Raw genomic sequence first — 27753 nt, 5'->3', positions numbered from 1 at the left:
AGGTGCTAGCAGATGAAAAGCGTAAACAAACTCCATCCTTTTTCTTGTGGTACCTCAGTCCCATTTTTTCCTAAAGAGATGACCAGTGTGTATCTATTCACTGCTTTTCTAAAATCTCTCTGGTATAAAACTAAACAACCCCAAATTTCCTTTGGAAAAAAATATCCAAACTGTACTAACATACCTTTTAAAAAGAAAATAAATGTGCCCTGAGAGGAAGAAGTACTTTCCAGAACAAGTATATCTTTTGGTGGGTCTCAGTGAACTGCATAACTGCATATTTTAGTGTTTGGAAAGAATTGTGACTACTGGAATGAGCTTTTAAAAAAGCATCCCTGTGCGATTTGGTAAAATTGACACAGCAGAGCCATGCTGGCAGATCAGGGTTCATCCTCAGCTCCACTATGGAACAGTTTTGTGACCTTTAACTGAGGGACCTCATCTCCAAATGGCTCTTTTCCACTTGCAGCTGAGCAGCGCTTCCTTGCAAGGGTGTTAAGAAAGAACTAAAGGCTTTGGGGTGAGCTGAAAACATTCCAGAGCTTCAGTTAAACTGTGTGTGAATCATAAGGGTCAGGTAAATCCTTCCGTTCATGTATTTACATACAAGGCTCTTGAAGGCCTGAAATTGCTGGAAGACTGAGGGTGCCAGCTATGGAGCATGATTAGTCTGCTCGGGTGAGCGTTATGACCAGTTTATCAATACCCAGGGGACCAGGGCGAGCTGTTAACTCTGTGAAGGCGGTTTCTGGCTGGCTATTAAGCCTTGGGTTCTTTTCACACCTGCTCAAAGCCGTAGCGACACAGGATAGGTCTCTGGCTTGTGGAAGTCATGACAGAAGCACAGACCCCAGATGCCCTATGAAGACACGTGTGGGTAACCGCCTGCCTGGGATCCTGAGGGGACGCCAGCGGTATCCTTGCCCCGCCTTCTGTCAGGAACTCCCCAGAGACCTGGCCTTTCCTGCAGCAGCCTCGGTGCCGGCCGGGCCGAGCCGCCGACGAGGACCCAAGAGCCGCGCCGGGGACCCACACCTGCCCCGCGGGGCGGTCGCACCCCGCGCCCATCGCGCCCCGCGGCCGCGGGGGGCGGTGGCGGGTCCCGCCCCCGGTGCGGTGACGCTGTCGCTGGTCCCGCCTCGCCCTCCCGCTCTATAAAAGCGCTGCCGGCGTTGTCCCCTTCTTCTCGCCCTGTCTCGTCGCTTGTTCGACGCTCGCCGACCGCGCTCCCGCCTCCGCCCGCCGCTGCCGCAGCCCCCGGCCCGCTCCGGCTCTGTCTCTCTCCGCCTGTGCCCTCCAGTCCCAGCGCCGCGCTGCGCTTTCCCCGCCGGCCGCCCCCGCAGCCTATGGCCCTGGAAGGCGCCGCTGCCGCCGCCTGTATTTCTGCTGTAGGTTCCCACATCCCTCTTTAAAAATTCCGCCTAAAAAGAGAAGACGATTTACCAAATCTTTCGGGCCGTTATCTCACGTGAGTACCGGAGCGGGGGTCCCGGGGCTCTCGCCGGCCGCGGGGAAGGCGGCGGGAGGGAGGGGGCGGCGGCGACGCCCACCCTGAGCTCCGGAGCGGGCGGGGGCGTCCCTGGACACCGCCGACTGGGGGAAGCGACAGGGGCTTTCCCCTGCCCGCGATCTGGGGCTGGGGGCAGTGCAGGGAGGGAAGGGGAACGGTGGCCGTGGCGCCCGGGGAGGGCAGAGGGGCGCCTGGCGGGCAGCATTGCCGCCTCGGCGGTTCCTGGCGGGGAGCGCTGGGGCTGGGGCCGGTTCCTGCAGCTGCCCTTTCTCCGCCCGGCGGCGTGCGGCGAGACCGGCTGCGACCGGCGGCAGCAGATGGAGAGCGGCAGGATGAGTCAGAGCCGGAGCTCCCCCTATCCCACGGAGCGCCGGGCGGTGCGGGGCCGCAGTGCGGGGGCCGAGCGGGCGGACAGCGGGACCCCCGCGCCCCGGAGGGTGTCGTTGGCGGCGGGCGGAGGGTCAGCGGCCGGCGCGCTAACATGGCGGACAGCGCTGCGTGCGAGCGGCGCCGGGGTAGCAGCGGGGGCCGGGCACTGGGACGAGCGCTACGGCGGCGCCGCCGGCCCCCTTCTCCCGCAGCCCCCGGGACGCGGGAGGCCGGCGGGGCCGCCGGCTCCGCGGGCAGCGGGGGCTCGGCGGCCGCCCTAACATGGCGGATTCCTGCGGAGGGGGGCTGCGCGGTGTCTTCCCCCTCACAGTCGGGGCAGTACCCGCGGCGGGAGACCCGCGCCCGCCGGGTGCTGCTGCCGCTCGCAGGGCGCCCCTGCCTGGGACGGGGATCGAGGGGCGTCCTCGCCTGAACCCCTCAGGGAGGGGGCTGCCCAGTCCCCGGTGCCCTGTGGCAGCTGCTCGGGCTGGGGAGCGCAGGCTGCGGCCCGGGTGCCGGCGGGTCCCTTCCCCGCGGATGACCCGCACGCTGGAAGCTCCCCTGGGCCTGGGGAGAGCGGCCGTATGTGTGACGGGCTTCGGCGCTGCGGTGGGTGACGAGGGCATAGGCTGGAGAGGTGCTGGTGGCATGGCTGCGGCGTCTCCTCGCCTGCTTCTCAGGGGCCATGTTGTGCTTCTGTAAGCGAGATTATCCATCCGGGCTCCCGCTGCCCTCCTCCGGTTCCCCCCTCACCTGAGCTGCGCCTGCACGAGGCCTCACCTGTCCCTCTCGGCACTGGGGGACAAGGGGGCACGCCAAGGACCAGGGTGGCAGCCAAGGAGCTGTCAGGGCACCGCGCAAGTTGTAAGGGCATTGCACAAGCGACGCTTTCCGGGACAGACGCTGGGATGATGGGACAAGTCGCCTTCACACAGAGGGTCTGTGGGGTCCCCCAGCATGCGAAAGTGGAGCCCTTCCTTCCAGTTAGCAGTCTCCTGCATTTGCCAGGGGTGTTTGCTGGTCATCTCAAGGGCTTTCCCCCTTCCCTTGGTCAGTCTGTTAGTATAGCAGTAGCAGGTTTGGTGCCTCCAGTCCGAGAGGTCTCTTAGTTGAGCCTCAACCTCCTTGACTTGGCTGCCTCTGCCAGCGCTTTGTCGTCCAGTTGGCCACTGCTGTACCAGTGGCTTTTGGAAAGTATGGAGAAGAGTCCAGTCATTGCTCAGCTGCTGGCTCTGTGTATATCTAGAGTGTGTGCACCGGATAGTGGGGTATCCTGAGTATGTGTGTGTGCTTGCTGCAGTGCTGTTCCCTGCTTGGTAAGAGCTCAGAAGAGGTGTCCATAATTGGTTATAGTGGTGACAGATCAGCAGATGTGTATGTTCCTGGTGGTAGGGGAGCTGAAAGCACGGTGAGAGCCTGGGGGACTCATGCATGTGTAAGGGGGATGGTGCAAGTGCAGGATCATGGGGCAGCTGGCATGGCTGAGGAGAATGCTCTCTACTAAACAGCACTGCGGGTCTTTTTCAGTCATCAGTCTGGGCTTATTCCAAGCCCAAGAAGATGTATATCTTTGCTGGGGGGAACCTGGTTGTGGTGAAGAGAAAAGAAAATGAGCTTGAATCATCTTTCAAGCCTTTCTGAAGTGCATCTCCTGCAGTGCAAAATCCTGCACAGCTGACATATGCCCGTAGGCAGGAGAAGCGCTGCGTTTCAGACCTCTGCAGCCGTCTCTGGTGACTGAGCAGGATTTGATTGTGTAGTCCCAGTCGGTTATAGCCACCCTAAATGAAAACACCGTGTGACGTCCAATAAAGCAACGTAGACCTGGCTACACACCTAGTCAGATGCGTGGCTGTGTGTCTTGTGTGGCTGTGGGTTGCAGGGGAGACCTGTCCTACTTCTTCTGCCCTCCCTGGCTGCTGGATTTTTGTCTCAGAGGATATTGCACTTGCCCGCTATTCTTCCCTGGATAAACGTGGGAGGCAGTGGAGCTGGGGAAGAGGTGGGGGTTGTGAATAATGGTGATGGTAGGAGGGGTTTGTTCCAGTCTGGACTGGTCCAGTCTAGTTCTTTCCTTCCTGTCACCGTGTGAACAATGCTGCTGCTGCTGTGGCTGATGCTTGTGACAAGGCAGCCCCCTCCCCGTGTGCCTCGGGCTGTGGTGAGCTCCCTTCCCTGCCTGCTCTGCCTGCTGTGGGCTGAGACCCCCCTGCAGCCAGCCAGCCTGCTGCCCCCCATCCCTCCTGCTGGGCTTTAAGCTCCAGGGAAAGATTGTGAAATCACAGAAAAAGGGGGGAGTGGGGGAGCTCTTGAAGGGAAAGGGTGTTGTTTGGTGGCAGTGGAAATGTTTCTCCTTTGGGGACAGTTTTACTGGAGGCAAGAGGCAGGCTTGCCTTTCAGCACTGCAGCCTGCCCCCAGGCCAGCAGCCTGTGCCTCTCGCTGTTTGTTCCCTGTGCTGGAAGGCTGCTGCAGGTGTGTCATTGCAGCAATGCTGGGCTGTATGCTCTGGAAATGATTCCATCTCTCCAATTAAAGGAGAGACAGAGTGCTCTGGAAGAGAACTAAGACTGTCCCTTCCTGAAAGCGAGGCTTAATTGTGTGATGTGCTAATTTGAGTATAATGATAAATTTCAGTTCTAAATAATGTTGATGTAGTTCAGGAGAAAGAGAGTGGTTGATGAGAATTCCTCGGGGACCTGTTCTTCCTTCAGGACCTACTCCCCCCTGGGGATTGCCTAGCCACAATGTCCTGTCTCTGATCTGGAAAAGGCTTACTGTAACTCAAAAATACCTGGTTTGGTTTTTTTGTGGACCAGAGTAACTTTGTTGCCTCCAAGTCTTTCACGTGGTGTGAATGTGCAAGGTCATCATAATTCTAGATTTTTAGGGTTTGGTTCATGGATATTTTAGCTCAGGCCACTAAAGGGTCTCTTTTTCAGAAATGGATGCAGTGATCATTTTTTTTCAAAGAAAATGAATTGATGCCTGGTTTTGTAGGCTGGTCAGCATCAGATAAGGGGGGCTGAGTGGGCCTGTGAACCGGAAAAAGCCTGGCCCTAGCTGGCCTCTTTAATACTCAGGGCTTGCTGTGGGGATGCAGTTGTTCTGGCAAAACTATACACTGTGGATAATGGGGAGTAATTTATTTTTTTTCCCCTGGGTTTCCTTGGTTACTACTATTGTTGTTGCTTGAGGTGTAGTCAAACTTGAGGTGCTTGCTAGTAGAGTATACTAAGAGATGATAGATACATGCATGTAGGTGTCACTTGAGTATTAAAAGGCAGAGCTGCCTTGCTGATTATTCCTACAACTCAGAGCTCACTGCTTAGCAAAGAATGCTTTTATACCTACTTTAAGACCCTTAAGCAATGGATGCTTCATTGCTGCTGATGACATGCAATTCTTGTAAAGCTGGCTTTGTCCTTATGGGTTATGGACATCTAATACACTTCTGGTACTTAAAATGGTAGCCCTGCTCTGCCACAGTACAGCAAACTCCCTCTTTGTGCTGGTTAAAGCAGACTGAAATGACTGATTGGAAAGGCTCAAATTGCACTATTTTTCTCTGAATGTTTAGAATTGGCAAACCTGCACAAAAGAGAGCAGTCAGACTATTTTGTATATGTTTGTGTAGATCCTTTAGATAAATAATTCTCATTTAAAAGAAATTCTCAAGGACAATTAGAACTCAGCAGAGCTCATAGTTGTCTGTTGCTACAGAAAATGGTTGGTTTTCATTCCAGCTCCACAGGAGCTTTCGCTGTACACTTTTCTCCTTGGATCATGTGAGAATATTTATTGGAATAATACTGCAGGTGATATTTGGCTAAAGCATGGCTTCTTAAGTTTTGCACTGAAGGTCATGTGCTCTCCCTAGAAGCACCTGTGTTTAATGACTTGTTTGGCTTGGAAGGTAAATTTAATTCACAGTCATTGGAAAATTTATATAAATTCTTGTGTATAATCAGAACAGCACTGGAAATAGTGGAGCTATTTAGTTAATTTTAAAAACTAGCAACACTTTCCTTTTGTAAAACTATTGTGTGCATACTCAGAACTAAACGTAGTAACATTTAGTAACTCTTGCTTTAGAAGAATAAAAGGCATATACATTAATTCTAGCTGGCAAAATTTCTTAATATCTCAATTAATTTTGAAGCATTGAGGTTTATTTTTAGTGCTGTGTGCTACCAAATGCTAATTTATGTGGTAAAGCTGAAAGGATTGCTCTGTGGAGTTGCTGTGAAAGTTACCCTCAAGTTGCATTAATTCTGTTATTCAGTACTTTATAGAGTGTGCTAGTTTAGTTTTCCAAGAGCAAGAATAAGTGGAAAAGTACACTTCAGCAGTTTGCTCAACTGATGCAGTTGAGAAGATGATCATTTAGGTCAGGTGATTCCCAGAAGTCAGGTTTTTATAGTCAGTCCATGTAGTATTTAAATAATGAGATGAGCAAAAGTTTAGTTTTACAGTAGATTGGTACATTCCATGTTTCATGCCATATACCACAGTGAATTTGTAGAACCTTTGTTGCATGTTGGGTTTGACCAGTTTGGTAGTGTATTTAATTCCATGAAAATTATCTTTCCTTTTAGGAGGAATAACTTCTCAACAGGGTTAATAAATGTTTCCTTTTTATGTTCATATTTGTGTGATTGCTTTGCCTGAATTCGAATGAGCTAGCCTTGTACTTTAAAATGCTGCTTTGGTGTTGTGTGTAGTAGCCTTTAAGGGCCAGCTGAAATGTTTCCTCATTCCTGAAGGCAAGCATAAGTTTCTTTCTTCTAATGGTCTCGCTGGTTTCTGGATTAGTCTGCGTGGTGTTCAGTTTCACTATATAAAGCACTATTTTTCACCCACATGCTGTGTTCATTCACAGCAGAGGGAGAAAGAACGTGGCAAGGGAATTCTGAAATAGGAATGAAGTGGGGAGGGGAAGTATGCAGTGGTTACAGCGTTAAAAGCACTTCTGGGAGGATAGTCCAGTATTAAGATGTACTACCCTATAGCGGGATCTCTTTGCCATTAATTTTGAAAATTTTCCAGTTCAGACTGTGAAAGATTAGTACAAACAAACAGTTTCATGTGTTTTAGCAGTTCTTAGTATATCTGACTTGTTGTGGCTCAGAGTTTACATTCACTCTTGAAAAATGTATGCTTGATGTGATTATAAACTTTCATGAGGGGGTGTTGCAAGCCTTCTTAAAAGCACTGATAAGGCATTTGTTAAATGTTTTAAGATAAAGCTTTTATTCTGTTCTGGCTGTGAAATTTATTTTTGTGTGCACTTTTTTTCCTACAGGGCAAAATCTCTGATCAAGTTTACAACTATCCAGAGGGCTTAGGAGAAGTGCTTTATAGAGAACAGTTCGACTTCAACGCTGAGCCACCTTGGGAACCTAGCTGATGATAGTAGGGTTCCATCTCCTAACTTGTCCATGTAAGTCTCTCTTTGTCTGTATGCAGGGAGGATAATCACTTCCAAAAATACAGCTTGTATTGGCTTTTTGGTAAGCAAGATAACTGTCTGGATGTAGATTATCAAAATTACATGGGGTTTCATTTGGTGGGGGACTATAAATTTTATTAATCTAACACTTTTCTCGATATAATTATCTGATAAAGTTCTGAGAGACTTAACCATATGTGAGTAAAGTAGGTGAATAGAGTTACTTTTCTGAATTTGGGCTGTTGGCTGCAGAAATCCTAAAATGAAGTGCTGTAAGTTCAGTCTCTCAGTGGTAATTCTGAAGTAACGAATTGGACTGTATGACTTAACATCAAATTATGACTTGCTGAAGATGGTATGATTTCTCAGGGTAGTTTATACTGAAATAGTTAAAATTTGCTCATGTAAACAGTAACTAATGGTGATCATGAAGGGTGTGCCTTCCCAAGTGCTTATCTCTATTATTTGCTAATTAGCATCCACTTTCACAAATAGTTGTAGTTGAGCTATAGTAGAATGCGTAAATTACAGTTGGATGGAAATTGTGTACCGATTACAAATGCCTTTATATTTTGAAGTGGCAAATAGTTATTAAAGAAGAACCAGACCATGATAACTGAAAACAAATGAGTTCGCTTAGCTGATCTTAAGGAGCACGGAAGACTTTGGAATGTATGTGGTTTCATGTTCTGTTAAGTTAAAATAGCTTTATGTAGTTTTTAACAATAGTCTTAAATGCATTTGTAATGTTTGAGTTAAGCTGACTTAACAATATTTGTACAGTATTACTTTTTTCCTGTCTAGCTGAAGGCGTTTTTATTTGGCTTAGTACCCATAAATTATATAATGCTTTTTAATGTAGAATTTGAGGATGGTTAAGTACATATTACCGGGCCAGGTACTTTTTTTACAGACCACAAGGATTCCAAATGCCAGTTGTGTTAGTATGCCTCCTAATAAGGTACTTAATGTAGATAAACTTGCTCTTTGAAAAAAACCGCAGTAGCAGAGGTGAAGTATGAGCTTGGTTTATCATGACTTTTTGCTTTATCTCCAGAGGGTATATTCCTTTTGTTTTGTTTGGAACTTACTGAATTAACTGCATATATCTGGTTGGTTTTAGTCAAATACTCTATTCAAGTGAATTCAGTTAACACTGAAAATTTTCTGAATGTCACTCTTAATTTTTAGGTGTGATTTTTATAAGCAAAATATTGAGAAATTTTTTTCTCCTGTTCAGGTTCTGAGTTTTGGCTCGCTCTTGTATGTGGGTAGAACTCTTGCATGACATTTTGCACTTCAACAGGAATAAAGTAAAGTAGTTAGACAGGAAAGGCAGAAGAATTGTTAGAAAGGAGTGAATAAAGTTGAAAATCTTAATGTACTGTAAATGCATTTTAACTTATAAAGCTATTCTGGAGGGAATTTTGTCCATGACAGAAGTTTTTACTCTTGGAAGAGAAACTGTTCTGATACTTTCATTGAGATATTCCTTCTCTAACTGGTAGTCATGTGCTGTGGCAAATAGTGCAAGGTATAGCTTGTCCTAGAACAGAAATGCCACTGGATTTGCAGTATTTGCAGCTGAATGCTGAGATGATGTGTGTTAATTTTGAACTTGGATCTAGTATGTGTTCAGTAATAATGTACTGTACACAAATATGAGTAGATCAGTATTGAGTGTAGTGGTGATGCAGGTAGCAGTAGCGTTTGCCAGGGAATCTGTACCTGTTTTGGTGTGCTGAAGCAGAGGTAATTGCCTCAAAAACAGCTAAGATGCAAGTTAGCCATCTGATTGGTACTTTTGAGTCTTGCTCAAATTGCAAAGTGATTTAATGGGAGAAAAGTCAATTGAACTTTTAAATACAACTGTAATGTTATGTTCTGATGGAACTCAAATAAAAATCTTCTGTCTAAAGGTGTACTTACATTCCCATTAATCTTGATTCCTTTTTATAATTTTCTCTATCCCACTCTTGTCCTTGTATGACACTGGCTAAGGAAGAACTTGGGGTTTAGTTCTGTCTTGCTCTTCATGCACTGGCTCCCTGAGCAGTCTAGCAACTGTGGCCTGAAGTCTTGCTCCTTTAAAAATCTGTTTTATGTATTGCCACATCTGGTTTATCGGAAATGATGGGAATTAGCAATGGAAATCTGATCTATTAGCGAGCCAAGTGGAAGCAGTAGCTATCTGGACTGGCTAACCTTTAAAGCTCTCTTGACTTTGTTTAAATGGAGCTGGGTGGCAACTGGGGAACAGGAGAGCTGGGAGTTTGGAGTGTTAGGGTGCAGTGGGGGAGCCCAAATACTAATACTGACTAAGCAAGTAAGAGGAAAGGGTAGGGAAGTGACTGTACTGTTGTGAAAGAGAAGTGGTGGTCTGGTACACCATGGAAATGTATGTACAAGAGTACTCATTTTTTGTAAGCTTTGTGAGCTTATTGGCTCTGAATAATGTATTCAAACTTCAAGAATACGGAAGGTTCCTGAAAGCATGGTTCCTATAGAAGATATAGGATGGGGCATTATTTTTTAGTATCTACCCCCTTTGCTTGCTTACTTCAGCATAATTGCTCAGTTACATTGCTCGTTTAACTGTGTGGAATGCTCCTGAGAGAATGGTAGGATGCAGCTAACCTAAACTGTACAGGTACTCTATGACCCTCAGTGGATTTCTACTGAGAGGTAACTTGAGTAATGCAAAAAGACACCTATTTCAGCATTTCCATCAGTTGACCTCAGTGGCTTCATTCAGCTAACTGAGTTATAGGGATGCAAGTTGGTGAAATGGCATCTTGGAATATTTTTTGAAAAAGATGCTCCCATTATAAATAGGCATTTCCTGCACTGAGAACATAGGACTCATGTTTCTACTTTTCTAGTTTACCTGTTCTGTACTTAATTGCCAGTGTCAGTGACAAAATGCTGCTGCTTCTTTGATCTACTACCCCTGAAGAACTGGTATTGTAATGAATGTGAGAGTAATGTATTTTTACCTCTTTATGATTTTTACATCGGTATAATTGTTAATCTTGTAAATATTTATTTTGTTTAATAAGACATGGAGTTGAAAGGTGTTACTGGGAGCCTGTTTGGGATGCAGAGACTTTGTCATTTGCAGAGGAAATTTTTAATGAAAGAAACAAACCTAAGGGTGTTTGGGATTTTTTTTGTGTTTTTTAGGCCAAAGAGTATGTAGTTCTGACAATGTAAAGAAAAAAGGAAAATTGTATGTGTTATGTGTTATGGATGCTTGCATATGACAAGCATGTGTTTAGTCTATTTTCAGAGCATTTTCATTTTGTTTTATTCCAGATGTCTGCATTAATTGCAGGGTTTAAATATGTACACTTTTATCTTAAGAGTTCTTCATCTGGGAAGTCATTGTGTTAAACCATAAAGAGCCTGAGGATGTAACGCTTACTTCAAAGAAAGCAATTACGTGCCTGTGTAGAAGTCTCATACCACTTGACAGCTTTTGTTTGCCTTAAAATATATGTCCTGGAGCACTGTGCAAACTAACATTTCAAGTGCGAAAATGGGTGGTGTTACCACACCAAGTCTGTCAAATAATGACTTGCAGCAAGTCAGCACTTCCAGCAAGGACTGAACTCTGTACTGTAATGATTTCTGACTCATCTTGCAGACATAAAAAAAAGTCTTAAACCACCCTTTAGATTTCCTTCTGCAAATTTTATCACTGATTCTCCTCCTTCCCCTTCAGGAGGGGTGCCAGTCAGAACAGAATGAGATGACAGCACAGTCCCAAATTGTGCTGTAAGGTATTAACCCCTTAAAAAAACATTTCTCAAATATCCACTCTTTTGTAGTGGTGCTGTAGCAGTGCTCCTAGGAATTTGTTTTTAATTTGTACAATATTCTTCCTATCCTGTTCTCAACAAGACAATGTAATTTCTTCCAGAAAGGGAAAATTGGATAGTAGTTATTAGGCTAATGTTAGCTTTTTTACTATATTAATTTCCCTAAATGGAAAAGCTTCTATGTCTTGGATGTGCTTAGAAAAAGCAATTGCCATTTAGCGGCTTGGGAGAGGTTATACCAATTGTTGATGGTTTGTTGCAAGTTATTTCATTAAATTTCTACTAGTATATATTCCTTTTGGTCCCTGCCTCTTGACTCTTAAGATGCTTTTGGATGAACGAACAGGAGACAAGTCTGGTTTAGGAAATAATCTTCATCCAAACTGACTTACTAGACAAGTGTTCTTTTTGGATTTGGTGAGTTAGTGGTAAAGAGCCTCCTCTCCCTACGCTTTACTTAAACCAATTCTCCCTGTCCTTACCACACAGTGTCCCCAAAAGTAAAAAGGCAGCTTTTGGAGGAGAGTATTCTTCTACACCATCTCTGTCTGAAAGCTATAGACACCACAGTCATTAACTATGAAAAAAAGCTTTCTTTTAAGAATACTACACAATTAGCTTAAATCTATTCCACTGTAACTCAGATGAACACCCAGAGGAAAAGCGTGCAGTTGCTTAGATTGAGCTGCTTGATCTGAAATACAAGGTACAAGCAATTAGCCTGCTGGGTGAATGGGTGTCTGGTGAGCCTGAAAATCTATTCAGTGCTGCAATTGGTTCCAGTGGGTGTTCTGAGACCTTCCAGTAGGGTAGATCAGGATGGAAGGGACTCTTGTCTGTCTGTACACTTTAGAAAGTAGGGAGTGGCTTATAGCATTCAAAAAAAAATCAGCTGAGTAGCACCCTTGTATGTACAGTAATTCCTTAAAATACTTTAATTTTGCTTGCAGGCTTTTTGACAGGTTTATACAATGTATCGGGGAATTGAGAGCTTATTAATAAGAGATCAGAAACACAGACATTGTCCAACTTGAATAAACAATGAAAAGCTCAGATGTGAGGCTTCTCCCAGCCCAGTGGCTTCTAACATGCAAACAGTTACAGATACTTAGAATATATGTTGGTCAGGTGTGAGTGGGGAGAGGAAAGAATCCTGTAGCTTTAGATGCAGCAGAAAACATATTTGAAAATTTTTCTTCAGCATTGCTCTGTGTCATGAAAGGATTAAAAAACTTGGGGGTTTTGAATGTTTAACAGATCAACTACTTTTGAATAATCTGCTGAAAATAGAAATCACTTCACTCTTGCATGTGTCCACCATGGTTGTGCTTATTCTTCTCCTTAGTATTACTGTTTTTGCAAGAAGACAGTAAAAGAATTGTTATTGTTGTTATTAAGGGTGCATAAAGTACTTTAAAGTGTCTTTAAGCATTAGACTGTTTAGGTCATAGTATAAAAAAAAATGGTAAAATAATTAAACTCTGCTGTTAGGCTTTTTTCTTCTTTGTATCTTCATGGTTTGAATATTCCAGAGCTCTACCAAATTATCAGTAAAATGCTGATGCCAGCCTTTCTTTCCTGGGGAAAAAAATATCTAAACCTACTTCTGAAAATCATGGATATTTTATGAACATGACTGCAGTGCTCATGTTTGTTTCACTGATTCTAAGTGAAACTTAGTTCACAAGCTTGTCTTTTGTTTGGTGGTCTTATTTTTAAGGAATTTTAGCTGTTACTCTCACACTGAGATATGACCGTCTAAAGAATTTTTTCTTGTTATTATAGTGTCTGCCACCTAGCCATTGTTTTTGTAACTGTAATTAAATCCTTACATCAATGTGATAATTATCTTGCTCTTTTGTGATTGTTTTGGATCTCCAGGATTCACTTAAATAAGCATATGACTCATTATACCTGTGAGACGAGTATTTCTTACCCAGCATACTTTTCTTTATCATTCAGCTTCTGAGTAGAACTGAAGATTCTTGCTGCCACTAAATTCAATTCACCCGGCAGTAAATTCCTCACTTAAGAAACATAGGGGGCATGTTTGAGTTGTGCAGAAAGCACATAAAACCCTGATGGCTCCTTTCCCATTATTTGGTGTAATAAAAAGCAGGAGCGACTGCTGCTTAGTTATCTTAGTACTAGCTTGAGCAAAAGTAACTTTGTTCATATTGTTGACAACATTAACCAAACTTAATGTTACAAATTGTGGATTTTTTTAACTGTCTGGAGGTGGTAGATGAAATATGAGACAGAATTAATACTGTGGCCTTGTGACCATTTGAAGCCAAAATTTTCTTCTTAACTAATGAACTGCTTTTGACTTTCAGCTTTAATGTTTCTGGTTTCTATCAACACTTCTAATTAGAAAAATAATTCTGCTGTTTTAAAGCCAAGTGCGTGTGGCTTATCCTTATCCCTGGCAAATGGAGGGTGAACAGAGTAAAAAAATATTTGTTTTTTTGTAGAGGGTGTGTGTGTTCCTGTTTGTAGGACATCAGATGTAGAAAGCTCTAATTTTTAAATAGTGGCCTAGTATGCTTTGTGCCTAGTTTTCCACTGACTTTTGTTTTCTTTGTACAGTTTGTTGCATAATTTAAGGACCCGGATATAAGGCTTGGAAGCCCATCCCTTGTGTTTCTTGGTTTATGACTGTCGGCTTTGTGGAATACGGCTGAGATGAAAGGATTTCTTGAGGATGCAAATTACTCCGTTGGTCTGTTGGATGAAGGAGCAACTCTTGCAGATGTTATTGACAACTGTATTTATGAACATACTCATGTAAGTTGGCTTTCCAAATTTTCTGGTTCAGTTCCATAAGTCTTCAAAGTAGATCAAGGCATTTAGGACTGGTGAACTGACAGCAACAGAGGAAGAGTCAGCTAAGCTTCACTCACCTTATAAAGTGGTTTGCTCTTCTAATTCTGCTTCTTTGCTGTTTGCTTGCTTTGGGCAGAATTCTGTTGGGGAAACTTGGGCAACAACTCCCTGAGCATGGCTAGCAGGAAAGTAATCTTGCTGTTGTAATGAAATACGGGTTCCCATCTCTTTGTTTCAAGAGCTTTTATAGCAATGGGTTTTAGACCAGAAAAGTGAAATTGGGCAAGTGGATATATTGAGTTAGAACCCTTTTTGTTGTTTTTGTTCTTTCCCTGAAAATATGGCAAAGTTCAGACAAATATGTATGCTGAGCCAGTTTAAAGCCACGTTTAAAAGTTCCGTGGGCCATTGTGGTTTATAGTTATGCATCTTCCCATTAGCCTTCTTCCCATTGGAAACTTGGGTATGAGCACATTGTGAGGTGCTACCTTTCAAGACAAACTAGTCTAAAAGCTACTAAGGTTTAGCAACCAACTGGAAAGAAATTTGAATAATTCTGTGATTACAATAATTCTATTGAATAAGGCTTCACTCATTTCTTAGGAGGCAGGAAGATGTAGCCTTTGTTTCGTAGATGAGGTTGTAGAAAGAGCAAGCTTTAAAAAAAGTTTCATTAAGCAAATACTGTATCCTTAGTATGCCATACCTAGAGTTGTTCACTTTTCCCTTGGTTTATCAGGACTAATGTTCAAGTGCAAGTGCTCAACTGTAGTACAGCAAATAGCTAAATTCCATGGCCTTCTGAACTCAGGTGTAGGATTCCCAAATCCTGATTCCTAATATTCTTTTTCTGTCTAGCAAATAAATAGGTAAACTACTGGCAACATGTCATGTCTCCAACCACTGGCTGGCTCACAGAGGATAGCTGCCTCCTGCTGCTTTCATTTACTCCTTTAGCTCAAGGGGTAGAGGCCTGTGCCATGGATCTAAAGCTCCAGATCCCATTCCTGCTGGTGACCCGTACAGGGGGTCAGTATGCTTCCACCCGATGGAATTTCTATTTGTGTTTTTTAAACAGAAAAAGACTTTGTATACAATAAGCCACAACATACATAGTTTCATATCTGTGAAAGTCAAGTGCTAGAATTAACATTTGATGTACAGTCTTAATTCAGATCTATCATCTATTTTGTAATGGTCCTTAATAGATATGCAGTAGGCCATTCATTTACAGGAATTTTACTGAGTGCACATTATAAACAAATATAGAGTAATCTGTTTGGATTTTGGTCCACTATACACACATCATGACTTGATATTGAGAAAGACTGTGATATAACAGGTGCACAAGAGGGACTTAACAGTTCCAGAAGAGTGTCTGTGCATTTTCTTAAAGATTATGTACTTGATTCTGCAACCTTTAGCACAGTGAGTTTAGTTCTTAAAATCCTGTTGGAACTAAATGCTTCGCAAGATGTGGAGAACAGTCTCAAACTTGACTTCCTGAACTAAAATACTACCAAACAAATTTTCAGGAAAATGAGCTATTAGCTAGATGTTAAAATAATGTTAGTGCATTAGATTTTATTCCTTGTATAATAAGCTATAAATTATGTTGAGACTGTGGAAGCTTTTACTGCAGTGGATTTTTTTCCTCTAAATAGTTGCAGACTTCTGAAAATAAAAAGTTGGAAGAGATTTGTATTTTTAGATAAAATGAGCATTTGGCATTTAAGTAGAATCTTTTATTCAGGAATCTCAGAATATTGTCTAAATAGCATTCATAATATCTCTGAAGTGGTAGGTATTCCCTCTGATTTTTTTTTTTAAATAGTTCAAATTGCTAGGTGAAAGTAAAAACAAAAGCAACATTCAGGGTCAAATCTAAAAGTTAAGAGCAGGGTAAAAAGGTACATAATCCTTTAAGACTTTGGGTTGTTTGTTTGGCAGCAAACCCACAATTTCAGACATTTTATTTTCCTATTCTTCCTTTTTCAGACTGGAAAAAAGGCATTTTATGTTGGTGATCTTGGAAAGCTTGTAAGGAATAACATACAATGGCAGAACGTGATGGCACCAATAAAGCCATTTTATCCTGTAAGATGCAATTCTACTCCAGGTGTACTCGAAATTCTGGGAACCCTTGGCATTGGTTTTGCATGTTCCAGTAAAGTAAGTTTTTCTTGCCTGTGTGCCTTATTTTCTTCCATATGCCTGCTGTTTTAAAATCATCTTTTTGGTGTTAAGTGCCATGATTATAAATAATACAATTTTTGAACTCCTTTGTAACTGGCCGTTGAAAATCTATGCTTCTGCCCTAGAAAGAGTGGATAGTTTTTTCTTTGTGGAATGGTAGAGGACATCTAATAAAAATTCAGGAAAGATAATGCACTGGACTTTGTCAAGCTCTGGTATTCTCCTGTTTTTTCAGTCTGAAATGGCATTGGTACAAGACTTGGGCATTTCTCCTGAAAACATCATATATACAAATCCTTGCAAGCAAGCTTCTCAGCTCAAGTATGCAGCGAAAGCTGGGATAAACATCATGACTTGTGACAATGATATTGAGCTGAAGAAAATTTCACGTAATCATCCAAATGCCAAGTAAGTGTCAATTCTGGCTTTGCTTTTAATGTGGGGGAGGCTTAATTTTGCCTACATTCTGGGTTGTTTGATTTGCAAGCAAGTACATGGCTTCTTTAATATAAATCACTTGTATCTGGTTTTCTCCTCTCTTTGTCTCCTTTAAGGTAGCTTTTTTGCAGCTTTCCCTACTGGGTCTCAACTTCCTCATATAATAGTAAGGCCCTTGTTTTGGGAGAAATCTTGGGAGAAACTGATTTCATAGGGCAACCTTGATGTAAAGGTTTCAGTGATTAAAGTTTAGAAGTCTGGCATTTCATCATCTGCAAGTACATCTTCATCCTGCTCTGTTGTGTCTTCACTGTTATTTTTCAAGAAGTTTTGTTTGGATAGTAGTGGCTCCAACTGAAGTCAGGGCTGAGACTATCAGCAAATGGCCATGTGCTCTGAATCCTATCTTGGGTTTGGGTACACTCTGCAAGTCTATTAAATACACCTGCGGGTATTTCTGCACCACTAAAACAGTGAGAAATTTGACTCCAGTTCTATTTTCAGTCACTTCAGTATTAGCTCAGCTGTTTTCTGTAAAGAAGTGATCAAAGCTGATATTCTAGTTGTTAAATATGAGAATTTTATTGCTGCCGATGTGTCACGGTCTCTTGGACTGATAGGCACTCCAGTCATTAAACATCACATCCCTCACATGAATACTTTGGCTATGGACCATACCTTTAAGTAATTTGGAGTCAGAGCCCAAGTGAATGTTACAGTCCTTTCCAGTGATTAATGGGGTATAGCTTCCCACAAATATCATTGGAGAAACTGAATTCCTGACATCCTTTACAAAGCCCTTGGTTCTAAACAGTCATTATTAAACTGTTATGCCTTCTCCCAAAACTGAGACCGTAGTTGTAGAATTGGGAAGATTATACTAAATTCAGAATCTGAAGACTCTGGTCATCTCACTAGTTGTTTTCTTTTTGGGGGGTGGGGGGGGTTGGAGTGGGTTTTTGGGGTGAGACGGAGGGAGGACAGGGTGTTTATTCGAGGGAGTTTTGGTTGTTCAAGGCTACCTCAAGATTTAATATTGCTGTTAATATTGCTATTGGTAGTGATTAACACTTAAACCTCATGGAAGCCTGTCAGTGCTTTGCATACTGGAGAGGACTTCCTGTGCAAAGAATGTTAAATGTATGATAAATATTTTCTGTAAAGTGCTGGCCTTGGCATACTTAGTGCATTTGAAAGCCTTGGCAATGCTAAAGCTGACTCTTACATTGTTAGTGCTTTACCAGTTATTCACTGGTGCGTTTAGTGTTTTGTTAGTTTTCGTGTTGATTTATTTCCATGATTCTAACAGCTGACTTCAGACAACCTTGTCTGTGGTAACATCCACAGCAAGAGAAGTTAGGATACCTACTTTTCTTGAGCCAGAGCAACTGTAAAATGGGGAGGCAGAACAGAGAAATTTCATAAGCTACAGAAAAACAACAAACTCTTTACTTCTTTTCAAAGAGCCTATAGTCTAATACTTGCAAAAATTCCCATTTAACAAGGACAAGAAGCTCAATTTCTATAAAAGAACTGCAATTTGCTGTCATAAATTTCCTTGAGGTCTGATTTCTCACTGGACAGAAGTGCTTTTTTTCTCATTTTATTAGAATTACCTTATTCAGGTCATTTTAATGTTGATGCTGAAGTGACAGTGAGTTTTCTTTCTCTTCCTTGGCATAGTTCAAAAAGTCAAAGCCACTGTATAGCCTTGTTCTTCCTGTGTGTGGTTCTTAAAGCTTATGCTTGCATAGATGAAGCCAATACACTTTGGCTGAGGAAAGATGTGATTCTCCTTCTCACTTTCTTAAAATCTGTAACTTTGCACTAAACTTGGTAAATGGGTGGGTCTTCTTTTGTAATTGATGTTTCTGCCTTTCGAAGTCTTAGTCACTGGAATGATTGCAATTTTTTTTTTTAAAGGAAGAAGAGATGTCAGAAAGGAGTGCTTAGCATTGCACTTCTTTATACCTTTAGGTTTTTCTGGGCAAAGTTTAACTGATAAGGTTCTTGCTGTCCTGAGAGCTTCAGTAGAGGCAAGGCTGATAAAAGAAAATGCTTCCTTAAAAAATAAAAAACCCCAAACCCTAAACATATCACCCTCTAGCCCTGCTCTGACTGGCTGAAACCCAGGAAGAAGAATCCTACTAGATTTCTAGAAGTCAGAATTACACTTTTTTTCAGTGGTTTGCACTAAAAAATTACCTTGATTCACTTATAGTGCTGCCATAACCATTAATCAATTAAATTTAACATTGGATGTCTTTTTAAAAAGGGATTTTGACTAATCTTATGTGAGGTTACAAACCATAGTATTATGGAATTTTTTTTTTTTTTTACATTTCAAGAAGTTAAACTCTTTAACTTGAATTGTCTGTGCTAGTGGAGAAGTAGGAAATGAAAAGCTAGTCACAGTTTCCCAAGATGAAATGGTATAAATTAAAATTAACAAGGATTGCTGGGCAACCAGTGTGAGAATTTAGGATTTTGTTGCTGTTTACAAAATGCATTTTAAACACCTTATAAGACATTTGGAAAGTACTTGTAGAAGTCATGGGGAGCTGTTAGGCCAACATGTGTTCTGCAGTGGCTAGGCTGAGTTCTGTTTCTTTCATGTCTTAAAAAGAGCTATTTCACTTTGGCTGCAGAGCTTCTGCTGCTTGTTTGTGCTCCCCACCCTGGTTAACTGCTCTGTGCAGTCTGTCATGTGTGCATGTATGTCCTGACAACTTCACTTTACTGCATGACTAACTAATTGATCTTTTGGGGGTGTGGGGGTGACTGCCTTAGTGGACAGCAGTTTGAATTGGTGAGTTTTAGGGGTATACCTCTAGAGGTTTTGATGCAGACATGCCTTTGCCACTCAAGAGTTAATTTAACATAGAAAACTGCCAACACTGGCACTGCAGTTTGCCAGACATACCCAGGATGAGGCTTTCACTGGAGGGAGGAAGGTGTCTCACTGCATAAGAATGTAAGAGATGGTACTTGCTTCCTCTCTGCTCCACAGTGTCCTGGAAGAAGGGGCAGGGAATGGACTGACATCCCTACCCCATCCCCAGTCCATGTGCTCAGTCAGAAGAGGAGGTGGAGGGATATAGGTGGGGTATGCTTTCAGTTTGTCAGCCTGGTGTTCTCCAGATGCTGAATTAAACTAAATCTGATACGTGGCTGACCTAAGGGTAATCTCCACATTCTCCTCTTGGCTAGGAAGGAGGTCAGAGATGGGAAAAAATCATATTACAGTCTTACTGGTTTTATGAGGAACTATATTAGACGGTAACATTCTCTTTTATTACAGCACTCAACAGACTCTTGCTGCTACTAGAGTCTTAATTGCTGCATTTCGAAATCCCTTGTCCTTGTTGGCTCCATGTTTTAGCCCCTAATTGCTAGTTTTTTCTCTGTACAGGATTGTTTTTATTAGGTTTCCTTGATTCATCCATCGATGGAGCTGGAGTATTGACAACATAATCAACACACTTCTGACAGTCTTCAGGCTTCACATGTGCTGATGATGTAAACCAACTGCCCCAATCATCTTCCCCTTCTCTTAGGCTCTTACTGCACATTGCCACAGAAGACATTACTGCTGATGAGGAGATGAATATGAAGTTTGGCACCACCCTGAAGAACTGTAGGCACCTCATGGAATGTGCTAAGGAGCTGGGAGTCCAAATAACTGGTGTCAAGTGAGTAACTTCTTTGTTCTCTGCTGGCTGAGCAGATGTTTGTACAATGTACTCAAGATGTAGAATAGAAAATAATTTTTTCCCTCTTTGACACTGTTTTCCAGGGTTAAAAATAAAAGGCAACAAAACCCCCAAACAACAACAAACTAACTTTGAATCATGAATTTTTGCTTGCAAGCAAAGTGCTAATATAAAAGCAAAAACTAGTATTAAACAAAGTAACTTTTACAGACATCAAAGCAATTTTAAATGGTGCATCAGAAATCCTCTGTCAGCATGAAAACTAACTTTAGAAGCCTCTCCTATTCTCTGACTGTACTCTTGAATTTCTGTGGTAATTTGATTTGTATTTTTCCAGCAATAAACAGCATATCGGATAAGAGCTAGTATAGCATGGAATAGGTTGGACAGAGTTCGAACAAGATCAACATGGGGTTGGATTTTCTAAGAGTTAGGGTCCTCTGTCACTCTGATCATATCAAGGCAAAATACCTAAGTTTTTGACTTGCTCGTGGCAGGAATGAATCCTAGTGTTCCGAGATCTTTCAAATGATCCGTGATACTTTAGTTGGAATTTTGACAGATATTTTACTATATGGAAGAAAAATACATGCATTGTTCTGTCTGCCCTCAGCTACTAATGTATCAAATACTCATGAATTTTTTAGGAAAGCAACCAAATGAATAAAATGGGGTGGGTCATTGAGACAGTAAAAAAAGAAAATTTAAGCCAGATCTTGATGACTTAAACCACAATTGTTTTGATGTGTATCTGCTTGAAATTGATGTTAAAGCATAAACATACTATAATCATTACAAATGACAAATGTAAACTAAAATATTAGAGGATCCTACTGAGAAAATGTGCCGCCTCTTATGATGCCTTAACCAACTTTAACAAAAATCATATGGCTCTTGTGTGTTATTTTTATTTTAAAGAAATGTGGATTCATGCAAATAAGTTTGAAAACGGACCTTTGCCTTAAAAATGGTATTCCTTAGAGGAGTAGACTTGGAGTAGTGAGCATTGTGGTACAGATGGATGTGTTTGTGGTCTGTCAAGAACCAGTTAGCCATGTTCCTCTTGAGGAAGCTCATGGGGCATGTTGGCACTAGTTTTAGCATCTCAGTGACTAACTACGTATGGCAGTACTTAAACCTTTTGGGCATGGAACCAGAGGGGATTCAGGAGCTTGTGGGAGGCATCAGGACTTCTCTGCGGCATTGGCACCCACTGAAGAACAAGTTTTAGCCACTTTGGTAGTGAAGACTGAAAAGTTCAGTAAATGTTGTTTCCTAAAGATGAGAATATTGTGGGACATTCTTATACATTAAGAGCGAGACAGGTCTCAAGTAGAAATCCAGTGGCATAGAAGGCAATAGTTTCTGAGCTTATTCTTTGCACAGTTGCTCTATTATCATGCAAGCTTATTTTGAGCCAGTTGGGAATCAATTGCTTCCATTGCTGTTTTACGTGGTGAAACAATTTGGTCTGAAAGCTATATGGTTCAGTGTATTAATTGTGTTTTTATTTCTTTCAGATTTCATGTTTCAGGCTCTTGCAAGGATCTGCAAACGTACATTCATGCTATATCTGATGCCCGGTGTGTGTTTGACATGGCTGTAAGTAGATCTATACACAAATGCAATTGCTACAGTAGAAGACCCCTTCTAATCATATTAGCAAGCCAACTGTATTGTTTCCAAAATAAATCTATAGTAGGAGATGGAACTTGTAGTAAGGGACCAAATACTCAATTTTGAGATGTGGTAAAGGTAAAACAAATTCTATGTACTAATTGTGGACAAAGGTTAAGGAATAATTCCCACTGACAGGCAGTAGCCTTGTGTGCTGTTTTCAAATAAAAAATTAGTTTCCCAGTTCTGGTAAAGGCTTTTTAACATTCAAATCTGTCCTGCAAATATGTAGCTGACATTTTTGTTAGGCTAAAATATTGAACAATTGTATGCTGGCATTTACTGTGGTATGAGAAGCTTGTAAACTAAACAGAGAAGACTGGGAGTCTTTTTACTCCTATAACTGCAGTTAGTGCATTAGCTGTGACTGATAATGCACAGATGGGGGCAATAAAATTGAGGATCTTGCTGATCTTTGTGCAAATTCACAGATTACGTGACAAGACTGCTACACTGAATTCCTAAAACAGTCTTTTGTCAGAATGCACCACCCTGTTCAGCAAATACTGTCTGAATATAACAAAAGCCACAAGATGGGAGTTGATGTTGCTGTTGGACTTGCAGAGGATTGTGTAACCAGCCACTCTTGACATCCCAATGCTGTTGCTATGAGATTTAATGGAGCTGTACTATGCCCTTATTCTCTCACTAGACATACTCTGCTAAATATGTTCAAAAGTATAAATACATCGAAAACAACCACAGTAAGGAGCAACAAATATTTTTGCAGTTAGTTGTTCATGTACTTACATTCTGCTTATGCATTTTAGGAAGAATTTGGCTTTAAGATGAACATGTTGGATATTGGTGGCGGCTTCACAGGCTCAGAACTTCAGCTGGAAGAGGTATGCAATATTTTGGAAGTTGAAACTCTTAATTTTGAAGAAGTGTTTACCTTCAAACTGCAACTAACATTGATAGGTGAAACCTAATCTAAATTCCATGTTAGACTGTACTTCATAAGATCCAAATAGTTGGGTTTGTATTCTTTATCACAGATAGTGTAATCAGTCCTTGGAGGTGATTATTTCTTTTAATCCTGTTCACACTGGGTTAATGCTGATTTAAGCATGTTGCAGATTAAGTTACTATCTAAAGCAACCTTAGTAATTCAAGTTTTTTGGCAGCTGACTGTGGTTGTCCAACTGATGACTTTTGCATGGTTTGGACCGGGGTAACTTGGCATGCTTTGGATCATAAACCCTGTTTCTACTGGATGAAAACTTGTGATATTTTGCTTTAGAACTGAAGGCTAAAGGTCTTGGTTTTGTCTTTGCTTTGGCTAGCCTCTGATTTTGGCCTAAATGCCATCTTTAGTATGCAATGGCACATAAAACAGGATAACCTGTTTTCACTGCTATGTTGTCTTAGAGACAAGCTCCTTGAAGGCAGGACAGTGGAAGTGATGCAGTGAGAAGTTGCTAACAGCAAACAGGGCCTTTCTTTCTTAGTTCTCACAGTTCTGTTACTTGTCTAAAATACCTCCTATTTTCCAATTTGTGGCTTAAGATATGAGCATCAGTATTAGATAATGAATTCTGTTTCTAATGTGACACTATTTGGAACTGATCACGGAAAGACCCTTTCCTTGTTGTTCTGGGTTCATATGTAATTTTACATTATCTGTTGTGCTGGACAGATGTTGAAATTACTGCTGCAGTCTTGAGTGTACCACAGCTTGACCTTTGGTGGGGAGGAGGGACTGTCATATTCAGACTCATGGCACTCAATCTTCAGTGTTTAGCAGAATGACCAGTTTTCTTAAATCTTTTTCATATATTGTGGGCCTCCAGTAAAGACAGTTCTCAGAGAATAGAGGACCAGAGTAACCATTTGGTGTGCTGACTGGAACTTACAGTTGCTGACTGAAAGTGGTTGTGTATCTGATATATCCATAAGCTGAGTTCATTGGTCTTACCTCTGACTTCAATTTCCTAGGTTAATCATGTCATCAGGCCATTGCTGGATGTCTACTTTCCTAAGGAATCTGGTGTTAATGTGATTGCAGAGCCTGGATGTTACTATGTTTCATCTGCATTTACGCTGGCAGTGAACATCATTGCAAAGAAGACTGTTGAGTATGATAAACTTCTTCCTTCTGGAGGTAAGGGTTGGATTTATAGTGTCTGTTATGAATCAGTACGTGTAACTGCCCACTACTACTTGGGACAGACTGGTTTGTCTCAGCGTATATTTAATGCATTCCCTTATCCTTCTGCCTTCCAGGTTCTGACCATATGTTATCTGTGTATATCACTGTTACTTTTATGTGGTGGTACTTGTATTCTTACTGGGCTTGGCTTCTCAGTGGTTAAACCTCTATTGGGTGCTTCACAGGTGGTGTGTTAGAAGGTTGTGTATTAAAAGAACATAAGAAAACCCATGTCACTGAGCAAGCCGCTTCTCTAGGCTTCTATTTTTAGCAGTGATTATTACTGAAAGCATTGATTTTATTAAACCTCACATTTAAAGTTATAACTGAATTTATAATCTAGTTTCATACAGATTATTATACTTGTAATTCTCCCATTCCAGTGTATATGGAACCCCTTGTCAGGAAAAAGCAGCTGACTTAAGTTAGATTGCAAAAGGACTACTTATGCATGCAAGACAACTTCTTTTTTTACTTCCAGTGGAGCAAACCAGGAATGATGATGAACCAGTATTTACATATTACATAAATGATGGTGTTTATGGTTCTTTTGCGAGTAAATTGTCTGAGAAACTGAATACTATCCCAGAGGTTCACAAGGTGAGTCTTTCCATATTCTTCAGAGATAGTCCTTATCCTTGTCTATTTAATATATATGTAGAACTTTGTACATATGTAATTACATATTACTTACTAAATTATCCTTCTCTATATTTGAAAATTTTCTTATTTAATAAACTGAAGCCTGAATTAACTTGATCATTTCCATACAGAAATACAAGGACGATGAGCCTCTCTTTGCAAGCAGCCTTTGGGGTCCATCCTGTGATGAGCTTGATCAAATTGTGGAAAACTGTCTTCTTCCTGAGTTGAGCGTTGGAGATTGGCTGATCTTCGATAATATGGGTTCTGGTACCTTAGGTGAACAGTCTACCTTTAACGACTATCAGAGGCCACTGATTTACTACATGATGTCTTTCAGTGACTGGTAAGAAAACTGTCTTGGTAGTGTTGAGATTGCTTTTTCTTCCTTCAGGAGTGTATACTTACAGCCAAATATAAATTCTATTCAATGGCAAATGTAGGAAAATGCAAGAATGTGTGCCTTTTTAGTTTGTGGATTTTTTTTGTCTCTATTTTCTGACTTTCCTAAGACCAAACTGAGAGCTGTGATAAAACCTACTTTGCCTTAAGGATTGCAAAGGAAAGCAAAATACCTAATCTCTCCTGTGAGTTCAGTGGTGGCTGTAAAGCCTTTTCCTGTTTGACATCAACCTTTGAGCTTTCCTAGCACCAGTAACTGCAGCTTGTGTATGATATTGGCACCATCGCTGCAGGCAGAAAGGGCAGTAATGCTGTTGTGGTGATGGTGAGTTTGGTAGCCTGTTTCTGGGCCGAGGTAGGCAGGAACCTGTGCTGTGCCCGTGGAGGGTGGGGGCATTTCTGTGTCTGCCAAGCACTGGCACAGCTGGTCTCCCTCCTGCCAAGGCTCGGGCCAAGCTGTGCAGGGGCACTTGGCTTCAAGTGCTGTATTGAGGCTGGTTTCTGATGTGAAGTTGTACCTGAAAATGTTATTACAACTCTCAACCTTCTCTGCTGCAGGGATGAGATGCAAGACGCTGGAATTGCTTCAGACACATTGATGAAGAATTTCTTCTTTGTGCCTTCTTGCATTCAGCTGAGCCCGGAAGACCGCTTTTCCACTGCAGCTTAAACAGGCATTAACGCTTCATTTAGACCTGCAGTTGCAAGTCTGTAGTTTGTCTGGTCAACATTCCAGTGTGGAAGAAATGGAACAATCTTGAATTCAATTCATTCTCTTCAAAACTTGAAAAAATAGTAATAGCTAATGGGGACCAGGCAAAACAAGCTACAGCTACAATTCAGTGGGGGGTGGGAGGGTTAGATAATGGCGTCCAAATTTAAAATCAAGTTCATTCAACCCCTGAGCGTTAAATATGCAACAAAATGGATGACTTAGTGGAGATGGAAACCCATCACTTGGGTTCTTCAACAGTTTACATACAAGTACACAGTTTTTATACTAAGGATTCCTGTTAGAAAAGTCTTGTAAAGTTATTGTCTTTCGCCCAGATATATCAAATGTCAGTGGGAGACCAGTGTGACTTCATTAGATGTTTTAGTGTATTTAGAATGTGTAAATTTGTGCTTTGAACTGTAGTTTAATAAATGTAAAATTGCATCATAGTATTTGTTGTATTTGACCCTTGATGTATCCCTTGTATGATTGCAATAAAACTTTGTGTAGATTTTACTGTTTTTCAGGCTAACTTTGGGAGGGACTAGGCAGGTAGCTATAAAATAGATGTATACATGATTGCATTGAGAAGCCTTCTTTTCTCTAGGTTCAGCTTTTTGTTAAACAGTAAAATTTTAAGATTGATAAATCTGTATGAGGTGAAAGTCATGTAAGTTGCTGGAAGGCTAAAATGCAATTTGTGGTGTTTTTAGAGCATGACCTTAGATTCAGTTCTTAACACCAAACAGCAAACCTGCACTAGGCATGGGTGTGCACAGAAGAGGTTTAGTCTCTTAGCTCGTGTGCATGCAGTGCCCTGAGTCAGCATGGGTTAGTCCAACTCTGCACGTTGTCACAGAACCTTTGGCTCCTTTTTTTTAATGGTGTTTATTTGAAAAATCTTAACTTTCAACTTCAGCTAGTTCTGTATAGTGCTGACTCCTAAAGGAATGGCTGCACAAGTCTTCAGAAACCTCAATGCTTTCTTGCACTGGATTTCATTTAGATACATCCACAATGTAAAGGTAGAGCAGACTGCTGCAAGTACACGTGCCAACTGCATCGAGTAATGAACTGGTCATAATTTCTGTTACTGGAGCCTCTTGATTTCTTCAAGGTCCTTACTTTCTTGTTTTAACTTTCCCTTCTTGAAAACTGGGGGAAGGAGGAGGAGGATTGTCAGAAACGATGCACTGAGATCTGGATCCTGAGGTCAGACTTTAAAACCTTTTAGCTGGAGGAAAAATTTCTGCCCTTGGGTTGCAAGTGTATCTTACACAAGTGCCAGCTGGTAGGAAACTTTAACTTCTGTTAAAAAGATTTTTATAAAACTTGATGAGCTTTTACTTGAAAGTAAAGAAAATTCTCAATTTGGACTTGTGAGAACAGTTTACAGGCTAGCTAAGATGTACAAAATGGCTTATGTTTTTGAAGATGCAGTCTAAGAAATATTTATTACTGTATTTAAATGTGGAAGTGGGAAAGGGAGTAAATAATAGTGGGGAAACCTGTGTTTTGGGTTGGTTTTCTGTTTGTTTGTTTTTAACCTGAGGTTACTAACTGTCCCTGTGTGTCAAGAAAGTGGTATGGACTGCAGTCTACCTGTTGAGGTTTTTTTCTAGACAAGACAGACTGCTGCATGGTTTTCAGATAAATACAAGTTACAGTTGCTTAAGATGAGAACTCAACAGGATTCTGTCATGCAGTCTTAAGGAGAGTTATTTTATGTTAACTTACAGATCAATTGAAAAAAGTTTCTCTCTAAATGATGTGGTCAGAGCAGAAATACTCGCTGTACTTGAAGACAGTCTGCCATTAAAGCCAACCTGGAGTCTGAACACA

The 27753-nt window shown here is 41.5% G+C and overlaps 1 protein-coding gene across 2 annotated transcripts; it reads left to right on the top strand.

The window, feature by feature from the left end:
- Nucleotides 1-1166: 1166 nt before the first annotated feature.
- AZIN1 (antizyme inhibitor 1) lies at nucleotides 1167-27753 on the top strand. Of its 2 annotated transcripts, XM_027717494.2 has the most exons (12): nucleotides 1167-1468; nucleotides 7183-7320; nucleotides 13740-13937; nucleotides 15975-16148; nucleotides 16408-16580; nucleotides 20168-20302; nucleotides 21844-21925; nucleotides 22771-22845; nucleotides 23939-24104; nucleotides 24634-24752; nucleotides 24926-25140; nucleotides 25755-27753. In XM_027717494.2, exons 3-12 carry the CDS (start codon nucleotides 13836-13838, stop codon nucleotides 25864-25866), a joined length of 1353 nt encoding a protein of 450 aa, XP_027573295.1. In that variant the 5' UTR covers nucleotides 1167-1468; nucleotides 7183-7320; nucleotides 13740-13835; the 3' UTR covers nucleotides 25867-27753. The 2 variants fall into 2 exon arrangements, with proteins under 2 accessions (XP_027573295.1, XP_039242958.1); XM_039387024.1 differs by lacking the exons at nucleotides 1167-1468; nucleotides 7183-7320; nucleotides 13740-13937 and adding an exon at nucleotides 14034-15005.

The sequence above is a fragment of the Pipra filicauda genome, unplaced genomic scaffold (genome assembly GCF_003945595.2).
Source record: "Pipra filicauda isolate LSUMZ 115617 unplaced genomic scaffold, ASM394559v2 scaffold523_size368350_pilon, whole genome shotgun sequence".
Lineage (NCBI taxonomy): Eukaryota > Metazoa > Chordata > Aves > Passeriformes > Pipridae > Pipra > Pipra filicauda.
This window is presented reverse-complemented; position numbering and strand designations above follow the sequence as displayed.

Bases quoted from the DNA above. Each gene is read 5' to 3' on its own strand.
- AZIN1 (XM_027717494.2), top strand. From the start codon at position 13,836: ATGAAAGGATTTCTTGAGGATGCAAATTACTCCGTTGGTCTGTTGGAT. The intron at 13,938-15,974 runs GTAAGTTGGCTT...TTCCTTTTTCAG, and splicing joins GTATTTATGAACATACTCAT to ACTGGAAAAAAGGCATTTTA. The intron at 24,105-24,633 runs GTAAGGGTTGGA...TTTTACTTCCAG, and splicing joins TAAACTTCTTCCTTCTGGAG to TGGAGCAAACCAGGAATGAT.